Raw genomic sequence first — 15,951 nt, 5'->3', positions numbered from 1 at the left:
TGATTATAATTTAATTTCTTTAAATTTATTTTTGAATAAAAATTATATATACACCAATTTTAATTAAAATTAAATGAAGCATGAATATGTTTTTTTTTTTTTTTTATTTGACCAATCATTTAAATAAGCGTTTTTCTCAATTTTAAACAATTATTACTATTATTTTTTACAAATAAAAAATTACATTATTTTTATCAAAGCAAAGAAATAAAAAAAAAAAAATCTGATTGTAATTTAATGAACCTCTTTTAAACTTATTTAAAATGAAAAATAAATTTATTTTTTTTATTAATTTAAATGATTAACATGAAATTAAAATGTCTAGATTGTTGTTGTTACGTATAGAAGAAATATTATTATTTTTCTTTTAAATAAAGTAGTAGTAATAATAATCATTTTGTTTTTTTAAATCGAGGGCAATAAATGTTTATAATATTACATACTAATTAATCTATAATTTCAAAATTATTTCTACAATTATACGTAGATTATGTAGAAAATCAGTTTTTTTTTTTTTTATTAAATGTCATTCGTAAAAATTTTAAATGATAATTTTAGGTACAAAATATTTAAATTATTATTTTCCATTCATCTTTTTGTGAATTACTTAGATTCAAAAAAAAAAGCATATTATTATTCTAATTATTATACTTTTATTTCTTTTCTTTTTTAAGATAATTAAAGAACAAAATGAAATATATTACTGCATTTGAAATAAAAAAAAAAAAAACAAAAAACAAAAAACATGCTTGGAAAGGTAAAATTTTTTTTTTTTTTTTTGCAATAAAGTATAATAAATATTTTTTTGGTATGAATATTGGTCGAGTTTTTTATGATTACAATAAATTTAATTTTTTTTTTTTACACTATAAAAAGAGAGAAACTAAAAATTAATAAATAATAATATTAATAATCAATAATAATACCACCACGGAAATAAAATGTTCAAAAATTTATTTATAATATTAATTAGGAGACAATATTTTAGATAAAAACTAATTAAGTTTCCATTGGCAGCAAGCAATACGCGTGCGCTTTATAAAATGTATTTTTTTTCAATGGGCCCTCATTCATTCGGAAACCGCAAACATTTATTATTAATAATAATTCATTTTACAAGAAATAATCGGGTGTTCTTCTTGTCACGTGTGGTTCTCCACGTCGTGGCGCAGGATCAAATTGCAGGCTGAAAAATTAAATTTTAATTTTACTTTTTTACCCTTAAAAAAAAAAATAATAATTTAAGTATAAGATCATACAATGAATATTTTAATGCATCATCCAATTCCATTATAGCTGCTTGGTTTCCACAACGATAGCAATAATTCGGAGCAGAAAAAATAGTAACTACGTTCCGATCATGGCACCTGTAACAATATATATATATTTTTAAACACTTAGAAAATTACTCAATTCAATGAAAAAAAAAAAAAATGTTTTTGTGTGTAACGAAAGTAAAATTTAACGTTCAAATCAAATCTAAGATGATCGCAATAGTAAATAATACGTAAATTAAAAATCTAAAATGAAGAAACGCGTAGTAATACAATTAAAAATTTTTTAAATGATTAATTTTAATAATATTACCAATTGTAGCCTTCCATAACCAATTGATGAGCTCTAGATACGAGAGTCAGTCCGTTAGAGTGATTAAACGTTTCCGATATGTCCTGTCCAAAAGTATAACCAGCGCCACGAGGAGAAATTCCCCAGCCTCCTCTATCATCAGGATCAGACCAGAGAAGGTCACACATTGGACCCTCGTGAGGAACCTCTTGCAAACGATCTAGAGCTCTTATATGATCTAAAGTATCAATGGACGGAGATAAACCGCCGTGAAGGCAAAAGATCTGGCCATCCACTAATGCAGTAAGAGGAAGGTAATCGAAAAGGTCTGTAAAGAACTTCCATACGTTGGCGTTTCCATATTTTCGCAAGCATTCATCATAAAAACCATAAACTTGTGTTATCTGTCGAGATTCATGGTTTCCACGCAAAATAGTAATTCTTTCACGGTAGCGCACCTATTATAGTACACAAAATTATTTACAATTCTTTTTTTTAAAAAATGAACATCACAGAAAAAAAAAAAAAAAAAATTTTTTAACAAAAAGATTTATAAAACTGGTAGAAGTACATATCCACATATCAATAGTGCAGAATTGATATATTTAGTCAATCAACATTTAATTATAATGATAATCTCTCACTTATTAATTAACATTAGCATACTTAAAATACAAATATTTTTTTACTCTTCTGAGTCAGTATTTTTATCACATGTAAAATTTTATTACCTACTATAGATTTTATGTATTTTACAAAAGTCTGGTTAGCTGCTAAATTTTGGCAAATAGAAAAAATAATTAAATTTTGAGCAAAATAACAAGAAATTTAACCTAATAAAAGCTTTTTAATATGCAATTTTAAAGGCTGGCTTCAGTAATTCAATTAGTTCAATCATCCTATATTTAAGTTTCAAGGTTCTTTCGCTTAAAGTATTTTGTAAAATAAAAAAAAAAAGAAAAATAATTTTTTTAAATTATCGAAGAATAAGTCACCGTAATGTGTTTTTAAAATAAATAAATGAATAAATATAATATTATATATATATATATGTTTTACCTTTAATGCAACTAATAAAGTAACTGTTTCAACTGAATAATAACCACGATCAACATAATCTCCCATAAATAAGTAATTGGTATCAGGTGACTTTCCTCCTATTCTGAACAATTCCATTAAATCATGAAACTGACCGTGAACATCTCCACATACTGTAACAGGACATTTCACTTCTTGAACATTTGATTCCTTAGCTAATATTTCTTTCGCCTAAAAAAAATTATAAAATATTTCAGTTTATATTAAAGAAAAAACATCAATTGTATAACTAAAATGCTTTTAATTATTATAATAAAAATATTACAAAACAGAATACAATTCTTTATCTTTATTATAATTATTTCGATATAAAAATGCATAAAAAAATTTTAATTAGAAAAAATTAAATTTTTTTGTGCAGTGCTTTTTTCATAACTGTAATTTATATTAAAAAAATTAATTAATTAATTATCTGATATAAATTTTATAATTAAATAATAATCAGACTAAATTCACTAAAATAGACTTTTATGTTGATTATTTAATAAAAAAATAAAATGCTAGGTATTTTTAAAAATATTTTTACCTCATCTTAATTTTTACGAATTAATTAACTAAAAATTTTTCTTATAAAAATCGGTTTCATGACATTATGAATTACCTTATCGCAGAGAGTTTTCACTTGACTTTCAGTTAGTTGTTTACATTCATTCAATTGCTCTATCCATTGATCTAATTCTTTAAGAGAAGTTTTTTCCTCCATGTTATGAAGCTAATAAAGGTAAAATTAAAAGTTATTTAAATAAATTTTCTAAAACATATATTATTTTTAAAATTCTTCAAAGAAACACTCCACATTCAAAATGGCCGACTGAATCCTCTAGGAATATGACGTCATTTTAAAATTGCCAACATTACACGTAACGCTAAAATTTACCCGACTAAATTTAAAAAGTTTTTTATATTTATTTAATACATTTTAACGAGTTAATTGAACGATTCATTTGACGTTAAAAATTTTATAAGAATCATTTGCTTAAATTAAATATATATTTTAAATAAATTTTTGAAACAGTTTTCAAAACGTTTAGCATGGGCTAACCATTTACTTAGTAAGTTATGAAAATCCGAGTGCACAAAACGTAGCAGTCAATGATTTAATTTTAAGTGCATAAGTTTAAAAAAAAAAAAAAAAACCTGAGAAAAAATACTTCTTAAATAAGTGAAAAGAAGAGAATAAATGTACGCAACAGGAAATTTTTTCTCATGTGATTAAAATACTAAAATAATAACAACTTGAATTCAAAAAAAATTACAGGTAGCAACATTCAGCTTCTACTCTGTCTTAACTTTGAATCTCATTATCGAAATATTATTTAAAGGCTTACAGGATGACTAGTCTTAAGAAAAATAATTTGGCGTATATATCATCAAAAAACTTACGAATATACTAGTAATGTGATGGGGATTTGATGTGGTGTTAGAAGTCTTTACATTGGTAGTGCTAAATTTCGCTTTTGCCATAATTAATTAAAAAGTCGGATTCTCTTTTATTAATTTATTTTTGAAACTTTTCAAATTATTTAATTAAATAGTAATAAAATTAAAACTACAATTGCGTCTGTACACAAAGTTTGTCATTCAACTGTTTCACAGCCTTTAAAATAAAAAATAACACCGGACATTTTTAAAAATATGTTTGTACTTTAATAAATAAAAAACAGATTTTTTTTTTTTTTTTTTCATATTGTAATATATTTAGTTTTAACAATTTATTTTTTATCTGGCAGATACAGATACTTGCCAAACCCTAATTGTATTGTCAGAATAACCTGCAAACAATGTTTGGCCATCAATGGACCACGTCAAAGATAAGCATTGGGGAGGTTCGGCTTTAGAAGTCTGTGACACAACTTCCGGACGAAGTTCTTCAACCATTTTCTTGCTTTCCAAGTCCCAAATTTTTATTGAAGGACCAAAAGCAGTGCAAAGCCAATATCTATTCGGACTGAAGCACAATGCATTAATTATGTCATTATGATCTAATGTGTCCAAGTGTTTACCATCATTTAAATCCCACAACATGGCTTTGCAATCCTGACAATGAAAATATAAATATTAGAAAGTAAAAAACAATAGAAATAAAAAGCTAATTTTTTAATTTTTCTTTTTTAAATTCAATGCTTTTTTATCAGACCCATATCCACAAAAAATATTATCATCATTTTTTAATGCAGATTGATTGTCTCATCATTAAAAGCAACAATCCAAAAAAAAAAAAAAAAAAAAAAAAAAAAATTTGTTTTAAATTTAAACATACCTTTCCACCAGAAGCACAAAGGGATCCATCAGGAGAAACAGTGACAGTATTAAGGTATTCAGCATGTCCAGTATTGTTCATTTTTAACTTACAATTTGCTAAATTCCATACCTAAATCATATAATACAACATCCAGTTTAAAAAATAACACTGATTCAATAATTGCAAATACACAAAATTATTCATTTTTTTTTTTTCACTTAACATTTAAATATTAATATCAGTTTTTAATTTTTTTTTATATAAATAAAAAAATAATAGAAATTTTAAATGTTAAAAAAAGTTTTAGAAATAAAATTTATGAAAAAAGTAAATTTTTACTTTTCATTTAATTTTTTTTTTTTTTTTTGTACTAATTTAGTTGAAAGTAATATTGTATGATAAATATTTCAAAAATATAAAAAAACTTATGATTGCTCATAATTTATGTAAAGAGTTTTAAAAATTAATTAATTAATTACCTTGACTACTTTATCCCAACCAGCAGAAACAATAATTGGATTAGCATGATTAGGAGAAAATCTTACACAAGATACCCAATCTGTATGCCCTTCATCCTGTATGGTGTATTTACATTCTGCTAAAGTGTTCCAAAGTTTGATGGTCTTATCCCTGCTTCCAGATACAATTTGTCGATTATCAACTGAAAATGCAACACTTAGCACGTCCTAATTTAACAAAAAAAAAAAAAAAAAGTAAAATTTACAGGTAAAATTTTGCTGTTAAAAATACAGAATAACTTACAATTAAAATAAAAAAAAAAAAAAAAAAAAAGGTTACATTTTTTAAATTAGTCTATTTGACAATACATTGTATTACCATGGTTAATAACTAATACTCACGATTTGCGCATTTTAAATACCTCTTCTATCAAGAAAAAAAAAAGAAAAAAAAAAAAGCTTGAGTTTTTAAAAATTGAAGGAAAGTTAAGGTTGAATCACACCTTGGTATGGTCTTCGAATTTTTTTGTTGTTCTTCCTGCAGCCAAGTCCCACAACCTTAAGGTTTTGTCCCATGAACCAGAGAGTGCGTATGTCCCATCTGTAGACAACACCACATCACTCACGAAATGAGAATGTCCCTTCAATCTTTTCTGTGGAAACCCATACTGATGTTCTTCTCTCGTTAGCTTCCATATAATTAATGTTTTATCTAATTTAGTTATTCATATAAAAAACTCTTCAGTAAAGTTAATAAAAATAAATAAGTGGCATATAACTTAGGCATCGATAACTCACCCCTTGAACTTGATATAATCATATCTGGATATTTTGGGTTAATAGCTATTTGAGTAACCCATCCATTGTGCCCTCTTAAGGTGCCTCGCAATTGTAGACTTTCCGACATTATTGATAGCTCTACTTTTACAAATGAGGCCGATGAATTTTGATTAATAAATACAATCCCCGAAATTCACTTCGTTCAAGCGTGGATTCCCTTAGAGTCAAAGGAATTACCATTGTAAAACTTAAAAGTACGTACTTTGGAATTTCGATGTTGGCAATACTGAGTTTTGAAAATGAAAAATAAATATGGATGATCGTCTATATTTTGTTTTAAACTGAACTGCTGAAAAATCTTTGAAAAAATTACGCTGCTTAATTAAAACAGTAGTTTTATTCAGTTTATCATTAAATATCGTATTAACGTATGATAAACTCGATCTATTGTTTTTATTTAATTAATAATTCACTTTTTTTTTTTTCATTTTTTCATTTCAATCACTACATATATATTTGGATTTGTGTACGAACAAATTATTCACACTATGAAATTAAAAACATCGAATCCAGAAAATTTAAATATGATATAAATATATTTAGTATTATATTAACATAAGAAAGTTTATTAATTTTGATTAAACTCCAATTTAATAAGTACTGTACAATATCTTGCAACTTTTTTTTTTTTTATTCTACATTTTATTAAAATATAATTATTAAATATTATTAAAATATTTTGATATTAAGCATTTAATACTATTAATATTTTAATATATATCAATCACACATGACAAAACAATATATTTCAAAATACTGGAAATTGTAGAGTATTTTTCCTGACCAATATTCATAATAAATAAAATATTTTTTGTTGTTTTGTACATAAAATAAAAACATAGCCTTTGTTTAAAGTATTCATAAAATTATTTACAATAGAAAAAAAGAGAATACTTAAATTGCATATCATCTTGAAAAATAATTAATGATGAAAAAATTACAGTAATAATAATAATAATAATAATACAGATGTGATGTAAAAAATAAAATAATAAAATTTCAAAAATGAGTAAACTATTTAGGAATCTAAATCATCTTCCCTTTGACTAGCAAAGTAAGAAGCTAAACCTCCAAATTCTCCACCAGTTTCATTTTCAAATTGTTTTGAGTTAACCACACTGGGTGCTTGAACGCTATCAACAGCAGTATCAGGAAATGATGGATTATGAAAACTTGAGCTTTCATTTGATAAATTATTTTGGCTAAAGTTTTCATAAAAATGAGTGAAATGAAGATCTGATTGAGGAGCAGGAGTTTCAACTGATAAAATTGGTTTTGGTACAGGTTCAGAAATAAATTTAGGATTCATGACAGGCAATGCTGAACTTTTAATATTTATAGGCAAAGAAGGTTTTGTTTCACTAACAGGATTGGAAATAGAAATGGCTCCGCCACCTGAAGGAGAAGGATCATGTGAGCGAGACATATGAAAGACATTACCTTCTGCTGTGGGTAAACGAAACTTTAAGGCTGCCAGGTATTGGGAAGAAGGAAAATGTGAAAATGAATGATTATGTGCAGAAAATGGTAGAGTTTCATTTGCAGAAAAGTTTTGTGAGCTTTGCACATTATTTAGTAGTCTACTTATAACACTTCCTTCTTCAGTTAAAAAATTTTGAGAAGGATATTGATTAGAAGCATGTCCAGCAACAATGTTTCCACCTTTCTCTTGAATTCGAGATTCAGTCTCAACATACTTTTTACCTCCTCTTCCTCTTTGTTTTTTCAAAGATGATGATGATTCTAAATTACTTTTTGCCTGAGAAAATATATTTTCTGATTGAACTGACAAGGGTGCAGCATCTTTTGATACTAATTTATTCTTTTCTAACTGTGAAGAATTATCAATTTTCTTTTTCGCTTTTATATCAGAAATCCCGCAGGGTTGTTTTTGTCTCGATTCTTTTTCAGCATCAATATTTGATAATCCAGTTACTGTCGCAGGAATCAGCGGGCAATAATTAGGTAATTTATTCGCAGTAGGCTCAGTAAAACGAGTTGCATCCGAATTAAGCCGTTTATTTTGAAAATCTCCTCTTATAACAGAAGGATTGTCGCTGATAATTTCCTTTTGAGAATTTAAATTTAAATTTACGTTTCCAATTTTTAAAGAGGATCGCAAGAGAGGATCTGAACTTTTAAAAGGTGATACTAATGATTGAGATGAGTGTAAATTAGGTTCATTCAAGTAATTGGTTAATGATATGTCGGAACTACTCTTCGAACCCCGCTGCTTAACATCTGCAAGATACGATTTTGACAATAACTCTCCTCCTGATAAATCCACAGATTTTCCTTCAAAATCGTGACTTTTTTCTGTTAAATGTATTTCCGATGTGTTTTTAGAAAGTTCTTTAGACGTTGGCAATGAATTTTTTTCATTATGTGAAGCATCAAATATTTGCGAGCTCAATCCGGTGAAACCAGAGGTTATTACTTTTTCGCTTTCTTGAAATTTGTCCTTTTCTATTGTCTGTTTTAAACGTTCGTTATCGGGAGCGAGAAACGGTTGAACATTTTGGCTAGTTTTGCGAATGTCCATTTTATTTATAAAACTTTCATTTGAATATTTCTCTTCTTTGACTTTTTTCAAAGCTAAATTTATTTCGTTAATTGGTATTTCACCCGATTCTAAGATTTTTTTTAATATATTCATTTCTTCGTTTTTCAACTGTTCGAATTCTTCCGAAAGCGCATGCAATTGTTCTTCATTTAACATTATTTTTTTAATGTTTTCATTCCAATTAGGAATCATCCAATTTTTCTCTTCAATTATTTTTATAATATTTTTTTTATATTCGTTTTCCGTTTGATTTTGTTCCTGATTTTCATCCTGATTTTCGTCCTGATTTTCACTGTTATCCTCTCGCATGTTTTCTTCATCTTCTACATCACTTTCCATTTCTTCTTCTGATTCTTCTTCTTGAGACCCTTCGTGTTTTTCATTTTCTGCTATAAAATCATCATCTGATTCGATTAATCTGGATGTTTTAGTTTTCCTGGATTTTGTATCGTCATCACTATCCGTACCAGTCATTTCTTGATAATTAATTTTTTTACCCCTCGTTCTTCGGGCGAAAACAGTTTTTTCGTCGGAATAATCAACCTCTGAATATTTAATCTGAAAATAAAATTCAATGTAATAATAATTAAAAAATTCGAATTTCGTTCGAATATTTAGTAAAAAGTTTAAATACATAATAATTGTAGAAGAAAATTTTAAATTTTAAAAAGGTGTAATCAAATCAATTTGGATAATTAAAAATTGACCTTTTTATTTCGAGATTTTTTTCCACTTATTTCATTTTCTGAATCTAAACTATATAATCTTCGCCTTTTACTATCTTTTTTCTTTTCATTTTTTTTTGATTTATTTATACTGTTATTGTGACTCCTTTTTTGCTTTCTTCTTCCCCAAGAACTATCTGAATCAGAACTTTCGGTACTATCCCATTCTCTTCGAGTTTTTTTTCGTTTGGGTGATGAATCTTCACTATCATCATCATTGACTAAAACAAAAATTTAAGAAAAAAAAATGACGTAAACAAAAATATTCCCATTAATTTATTAAATTAAAGTATAAAAAAAAAAAATTTTTTTTTTTTTTTTTAAATCTTACTAAAATCACGATCGTATCGGGAAACTCTTGCTCTAGCTGATCTTCTTAAAGGTCCATCTCTTTTTCTTGATTTATTATATTCAGAAGATTCGCTATCCACGGATAAACTATATTCGGATTCTTCTTCGCTGCTCTCTCCTAAGCAATATCAACAATTAAATAATAAAATGATTTTATAATAATTTTTTTTTTTTACAAGGTATAAAATACGCATAAACTACATTAGGTTTTATTTTTTTTATCTTATTTAAATAATAATAATAATTACCTTTAAAATCAGAATCCGAATTATGATCTTCTTCCTCACTCGTAAAGTCCAGGCTCATAACATTAGATTTTTTTAATTTTTTTTTACTTTTTTTTTTCGAGAGTATTTCGGAATGATTATCATCCGAATTATTCGTATTTTCTTCGGGTTCACTATCCTCAATTTTTTCTTCAACCTCATCCATTTTTTTGCCAACATTTACATGTTCTAAAGAATGATTACATCAAAATCAATTATTTATAATAATTAAAATATGAAACGCAAAAAAAAAGAACTTACGTTCATCGACATCACATGCAGTTGCAGAGCTTTCTACATCTTGAGAAATCTCTTCATTTTTTTTGTTTTCTTCAATTTGTACAATATTACTTATGTCTTTTCCTTTACTTATATTTCCAGCTTCTCTTACAGCATCCATTTCGTCTTTAATTGCAGATTTTATCAATTCATCATATTCGTTATATCTATAACTGGTTAAATTAGAGCGTCTTTCACGTAATTTATAAACGGGTTCATCTGATTCTGATTCAGAAGGAGACGCATCAGATTCGGTGCTTGAACAGGACCCTGATTCAGATTTTTTATCTTCGTTTTCTTTTTTTTCTACTTTAGGAGGTAAGACATTATCTAAGCTAATTCCAACAAATGCTAAACGTTTTTTTCTCAACTCTTCATTTTCTCTTTGTTTTTGGCATCTGAAAAGAGAATCATTGACCAATTAGTATTTCCAATTTGTGGGTAAGGCACAACTTTACATTTTTATTTAATAAAATAAATTATTCACCTGTCATATTGAACTAAACTTTCTTCTAATTTATTAACGAGAAACGAATGCTCACAAGGTGGACAAAACCAGTCTCCTTCTGGAATAATCATTAAAGTAGGTCGCAAACAAGAAGCGTGCCATCCTTTGTCACATTTATCACACAAAAGAATCCATTCGGGATGATCGTTGTTACCACAATTTTCGCACGATGTGTCATCGTATTTTCCAAATTCATCCTTTGATTCCTCAACTTTTGCAGTACGAGCTCTTTTGATTGGTTGATAATCAGGATCTTCAACGTCGGATTCCGGAGAAAATTCATGGTCTATTAAATTTTAAAAAATAAATGTGTTATAAATAATTTTGTCAATAATCATTTTTTTCTTTTTTTCTTTAATTTTAACGATTTTTGTTTTTAAAAAAATTTAAATAATAAATGATTAACACAAATTTAATAAACATAAAAAGCCAAAATATGCTAATTGTAGAAATTACTCACCAGACTTAAAAACTAATTCATCATCGTCGTGTTGTTCTTCTTCGATATCTTCTTCTTCTTCATCAGCAGCAGAAGAGCTTCCAGAACTACTCAACCATGGATTCAACTCATCAAAGACAAGTTTATCTTTTTTTTTATTTTTTTTAGATTTTTGAGATTTGATTTCTTTAAAACTTTGTGTATCTGAATCCTCACTCTTGTTTTTATCCTCCTCATCATCATCATCATCATTACTGTCAACATCTTCGTATTTAGTTGATTTTTTTTTACTCGTTTTAAAATCCTTTTTTTTAGACTTCAAAGCCTCCATTTGAAGAGCTTCCATTCTTTTTCTTTCTGCTTCTTCTTTCAATTTAATTTGAGCTATTCTTCGAGATTGACGTATGGAAGGAAATTCGAAATCCATATTTGTTATGCCCAAAAGTTTAATTTCACGAGCTGGAAAAAATTTTTTTAAATATTTTTTAATAGAAATAAGACATGAGTAAACCAATTCATTTAAAAAAAAAAAAATCAAACCAGGAATTCTGTGACTTCCAGATCCAGTGGTAAGTTCATTTTTTTTTGGTCTTCCTTTTTTTTTCATTGAATTTTTTTCAGAATCTTCATTTGTATCCTCATCTGTTTTACTTTTTACTTTGTCATTTGCATTACATTTACTTTTACGTTTTCGCCGCTTTCTCCATAATTTTTTACCTAATTTATAATAAATTTAAAAAATCGTAAAAATTATTACAATAAAAAAAAAAAAAAAAAAGAATATTTTATTTTACAAACCTTTTCGTGTTGAAGTTTGTTTTTGTTTTTCAACATCGACATCATTGCTTTGACTGCCGATGGTATTTTCATTTGTTTCTGTATTTTCTTCCTCTTTCGAGTTATTGTCATCATCGCTGTCGTTTTTCTCTATTGAAACGTCTTCTTCGTTGCATTCTTTTTTTGTATTTTTTTCATTATTAATATTACTTTCATCATTTTCACAATTTACCGAATTATCAGATTCTTTTTCATTTTCAATATTTTTTGGAATGCTACTTAATTCTTCATGAGTATCAGGTTCCTCTTTTAATTTTTCCGTATCAGTTTCATCAGTTTTTATTTTTGTCTCCTCTGAATAAGTTTGATTTTTTTCTAAATTTTCATGTTCGGAGTTATCCTTATTGTGCTCAGAAATATTTTCTGATTGTTCTTCTTTAACGAATTGCACTTTTACAGGGGATTGTTCCTCCAGGTAACTTTTTTCTTCAAGACATGTATTTTTACTTGTTGTTGTTGTTGTTAAATCTTCAATAACGGTATTATTTTCAATTGAAACTTCAGATTCACCAGTGTTTGAAGTTGCAAATTCTTCATTTTTTTCTTTCTCTTTTATTTTATTTAAAGCCTTTTCATTATCAACCTCATTTTCTTCAAATTCGTTCTCTTTTTTTAAAATTTTTATATCAATGTCAGATTTTTCTTTAAAATCATTACAATTTTCAAAATTTTCTTTTAGATTGTCATGGGTATCAGAAGGTTTTGTGGTATTATTTTGTTTTTCTGTCAATTTCTCGGTCTCTTTTTGGTTCGAAGGAGTTTCTTCTAACGTTTCAACATGGGAAGTATTGTTCTTATTGTTTTCGCATTCCTTACTAAAAGATAAATTTTCAGTTTCAGATTTACAATTAGTATCAGAATCATTAGAAAGAACGTCTTTTCTTTCGACTTTTTCCATCGGTAAGTCGTGGTCACTTTTTACATCTTTTTCTTCAAAAGTACTACTGTTCAACTTTTGATTTTCAACATTTTCACAATTTTTTTCTTTATCACATATTGTTTTTTGATTTTTTTCATATTCGTGGGATTTGATTTCACTATTACTTAATGTTTTCGAGTCGGAAATTTCATTTACCGAAACTTCCACGGAATTTACTTTGCTCATGTCCTTTGTTGATGATTCAATTGAATCTTTTTTAATATTTACCATTTCTTCTATTTTTTGTGAGTCATTGCAATGGGACACTTCATTTTTAATTTCATGAACTTCCTCGTTTTTACAAGTTTGAATTGATGTACTATCTATTAAATCATTTTTTTCTTCTTTTATTTCATGTTCATTTAAATCTTTGCCCGTTTTTTTTTGATTGTTGTTTGATTTTATTTCAATTGATTCTTCTGCAATTATTGATTCATTTGAAACAGATTTGTTACACTGAATAAAATTATTTTTTTCTTCAAATTCAGTTTTAATAAATGTACGACTATGCTCCAGTTTAGGAGATGTTACATTAGGAACCATGTAATGAGTACTTTGAACTGTTGAACAAGAGGTAGGAAATAAATTTGAAGTTGGTTTATTTTTAACTATATGTTCCACACCTTCAGGGAAACATTGCATGTTTTGATTTGCTTTATTACCACTTTCAATGCTGTTTTGAGGCGAGTCCTTAATTGAACCAGTGGAATAATCAATTACATAACTAGATGTGGAAGGATTATTATTACTGTTTACATCTTTTTTTTCTAAAACACTGTCTATAGAAAAACTACTATAAGTTTTTTGTTTAGATTTTTCTTCTAAATTATCTTGCTTATCATTTACATTTACACTTTCACTACTATTGCCACCACTACAACTACTACTACTACTACTACTACCACCACTATTTTTAACTCCACAAATTGTTTCAATGCTCCACAAAATTGGAGCTGATTTTGTTTTTTCTACATCACTTACGACAGTTTTACTGCCTTCTGGAACATCATTTGAAATTTTCTTGGATTTTTCAATAAAACTTTTGTTTTCTGTAGTTATATTATCAGTTTCCTTTTCATTTTCATTATCTTTGGTGGGATTACCAGTCTGACATTCTGCACCACATCCATCTCCAGCAATGTACATGACTGGTTCTTCAATAACTTCTCCCACGCTACTCATTTTCTGTTCACTGCATTCCATTTTTTCTGGTGATTTTTCACCATTTTCTTCCTTACCCTGACTACTTTCTTCAATGCTCACATTAGTATTTTGAATAACAGAATTTGTCTCAATAGTACTTTTATCTTCTGCTTCTGAGTTACTTCCTTTGCATTTAGTAGAATCAGATTGGAGGGGATCATCTTCAGACTCGGACAATTTGTTTTTTTCAATCTGGGAATTTACATTTTCATTATTTATTTTACTAATTTGAGTAATGTCACAATCACTTTGTCCAGTGTCAACATATGAATTATCGGCACATAAACTGTCACTCTTGTTACAAATTACATCGGAATTCACTTTTGGTTCATTACCAGAAAGTTCTTGTATAAGGTTAACCAAAGAAATTCTGTCTTGGGCTATTAGAGACCAATTTTCATTATCAACATCTTCTCTATATATTCGAATATTAGATGTCAAATCTAACTGAAGCCAATAAATTCGTCCTTGTTTGTCTCTTCCAAGAGCTTTGGATCTTAGATTATCTGATTCTAAAGTGTTAATTGTAGCTTTAAATTTGCTATTTAAATCAAATTGTCCTTCTAAAAGCATTTTCAAAACTCTTAACTTAACTTCAAGCTTAGATTTTTTGTAACCAAAATTTTCTATTTCCCAACCATCTTGACTTGAATATGAGTTACAAAATTTGACCAGTGCTTTTTCCCACTTTTCTATGAAAACGGTTTTACGAGCTTTCCTTAATAATTTTATGTGTAAATCCACAAGTTCCTGAGGCACTGAAAATAAAAATTAATTTACGCTAAAAAATATATAAATTAAAAAAATTTTTAGTTCCGCGTTAACCATAATAGTAACTATAGTTAATATTTGCAAAAATTTTCTAAAGTTCAATAAAAACTATAAATTAAAAAACATTTAAAATTCATAATAATTATCAAATTTTGTAATTAAATACATCATTAAACATTTTTGTCAAAGTATAAACAAGGTAAACTTAGTTCGACGACCTAAAATTAAGTGATTAATTATTGCATTATGCAAACCTTGCTCAACATTCTCTAACATTTCTTGAAGATCAGTAAATGAGGGATAAGTAATTCCACAATATTTAGCAAATCTCTCTAAAAATGCACAAATCACAGCAAAATTTGGGTCAGAAGTACAGGATGCTTGTGAGAGCGACGCCATTTTCATTACTATTATTTCATTTTTGTATTATTTAATTGCCAACATAAAAATATTACATTCGGACAGCTTTAAGAAGAGCTAGACCCTTATGATAAATATATGTTGTACTTCAAACTTTTAAATATATAATTTATTTTCATTTACCCAAACCATCATTCTTCTTTTCTATTAGAAATGTTTTTTTATTTTATTTTATACATTATGTATTTTTTTTTTATATTTAAAATTTTTAAGTCATTATAAAATTTCTTTTATAAAAAACAAAGAAACTAACTTGTTTTTTAACCATTTATTAAAAAAATAATAATGGGGGAATGGGGCTTAAAAACAGTAGTTATACAGAATTGCTTATTTAAATTTTCAATTATTTACTTAAAAAAGTATTCAAATTTTTGTTTCAAAATTTTTAAACAAAATAAACGGAATAAAAATTACGTTAAAGTAATTTAGTGCATTGGGTTCATAAAATGTTGAAGATTGAAAAAAG

General features: G+C 26.9%; 3 protein-coding genes across 3 annotated transcripts; all 3 read right to left on the bottom strand.

The window, feature by feature from the left end:
* Nucleotides 1-1,113: 1,113 nt before the first annotated feature.
* On the bottom strand, nucleotides 1,114-3,367 carry Phum_PHUM269020 (serine/threonine-protein phosphatase PP-V, putative; the record flags this gene model as incomplete). Its single annotated transcript, XM_002426681.1, has 5 exons — nucleotides 1,114-1,186; nucleotides 1,260-1,367; nucleotides 1,588-2,024; nucleotides 2,626-2,835; nucleotides 3,266-3,367. The coding sequence occupies 5 exons, from the start codon at nucleotides 3,365-3,367 to the stop codon at nucleotides 1,114-1,116; spliced, it is 930 nt and encodes a 309-aa protein (XP_002426726.1).
* A 1,016-nt stretch (nucleotides 3,368-4,383) lies between these two features.
* On the bottom strand, nucleotides 4,384-6,271 carry Phum_PHUM269010 (receptor for activated protein kinase C, putative; the record flags this gene model as incomplete). Its single annotated transcript, XM_002426680.1, has 5 exons — nucleotides 4,384-4,701; nucleotides 4,925-5,035; nucleotides 5,386-5,592; nucleotides 5,868-6,076; nucleotides 6,163-6,271. 5 exons carry the CDS (start codon nucleotides 6,269-6,271, stop codon nucleotides 4,384-4,386), a joined length of 954 nt encoding a protein of 317 aa, XP_002426725.1.
* Nucleotides 6,272-7,222: 951 nt separating this feature from the next.
* Nucleotides 7,223-15,470, bottom strand: Phum_PHUM269000 (hepatitis B virus X associated protein, hbxa, putative; the record flags this gene model as incomplete). Its single annotated transcript, XM_002426679.1, has 10 exons — nucleotides 7,223-9,312; nucleotides 9,501-9,713; nucleotides 9,824-9,961; nucleotides 10,092-10,298; nucleotides 10,371-10,786; nucleotides 10,876-11,182; nucleotides 11,357-11,794; nucleotides 11,876-12,052; nucleotides 12,134-15,052; nucleotides 15,320-15,470. The coding sequence occupies 10 exons, from the start codon at nucleotides 15,468-15,470 to the stop codon at nucleotides 7,223-7,225; spliced, it is 7,056 nt and encodes a 2,351-aa protein (XP_002426724.1).
* Nucleotides 15,471-15,951: the final 481 nt, after the last annotated feature.

This window comes from Pediculus humanus, genomic scaffold (genome assembly GCF_000006295.1).
Source record: "Pediculus humanus corporis 1103172107644 genomic scaffold, whole genome shotgun sequence".
Taxonomy (NCBI): Eukaryota; Metazoa; Arthropoda; class Insecta; order Psocodea; family Pediculidae; genus Pediculus; species Pediculus humanus.
The sequence above is the reverse complement of the archived record's forward strand: the minus strand, read 5'-3'. Positions and strand labels throughout refer to the sequence as shown.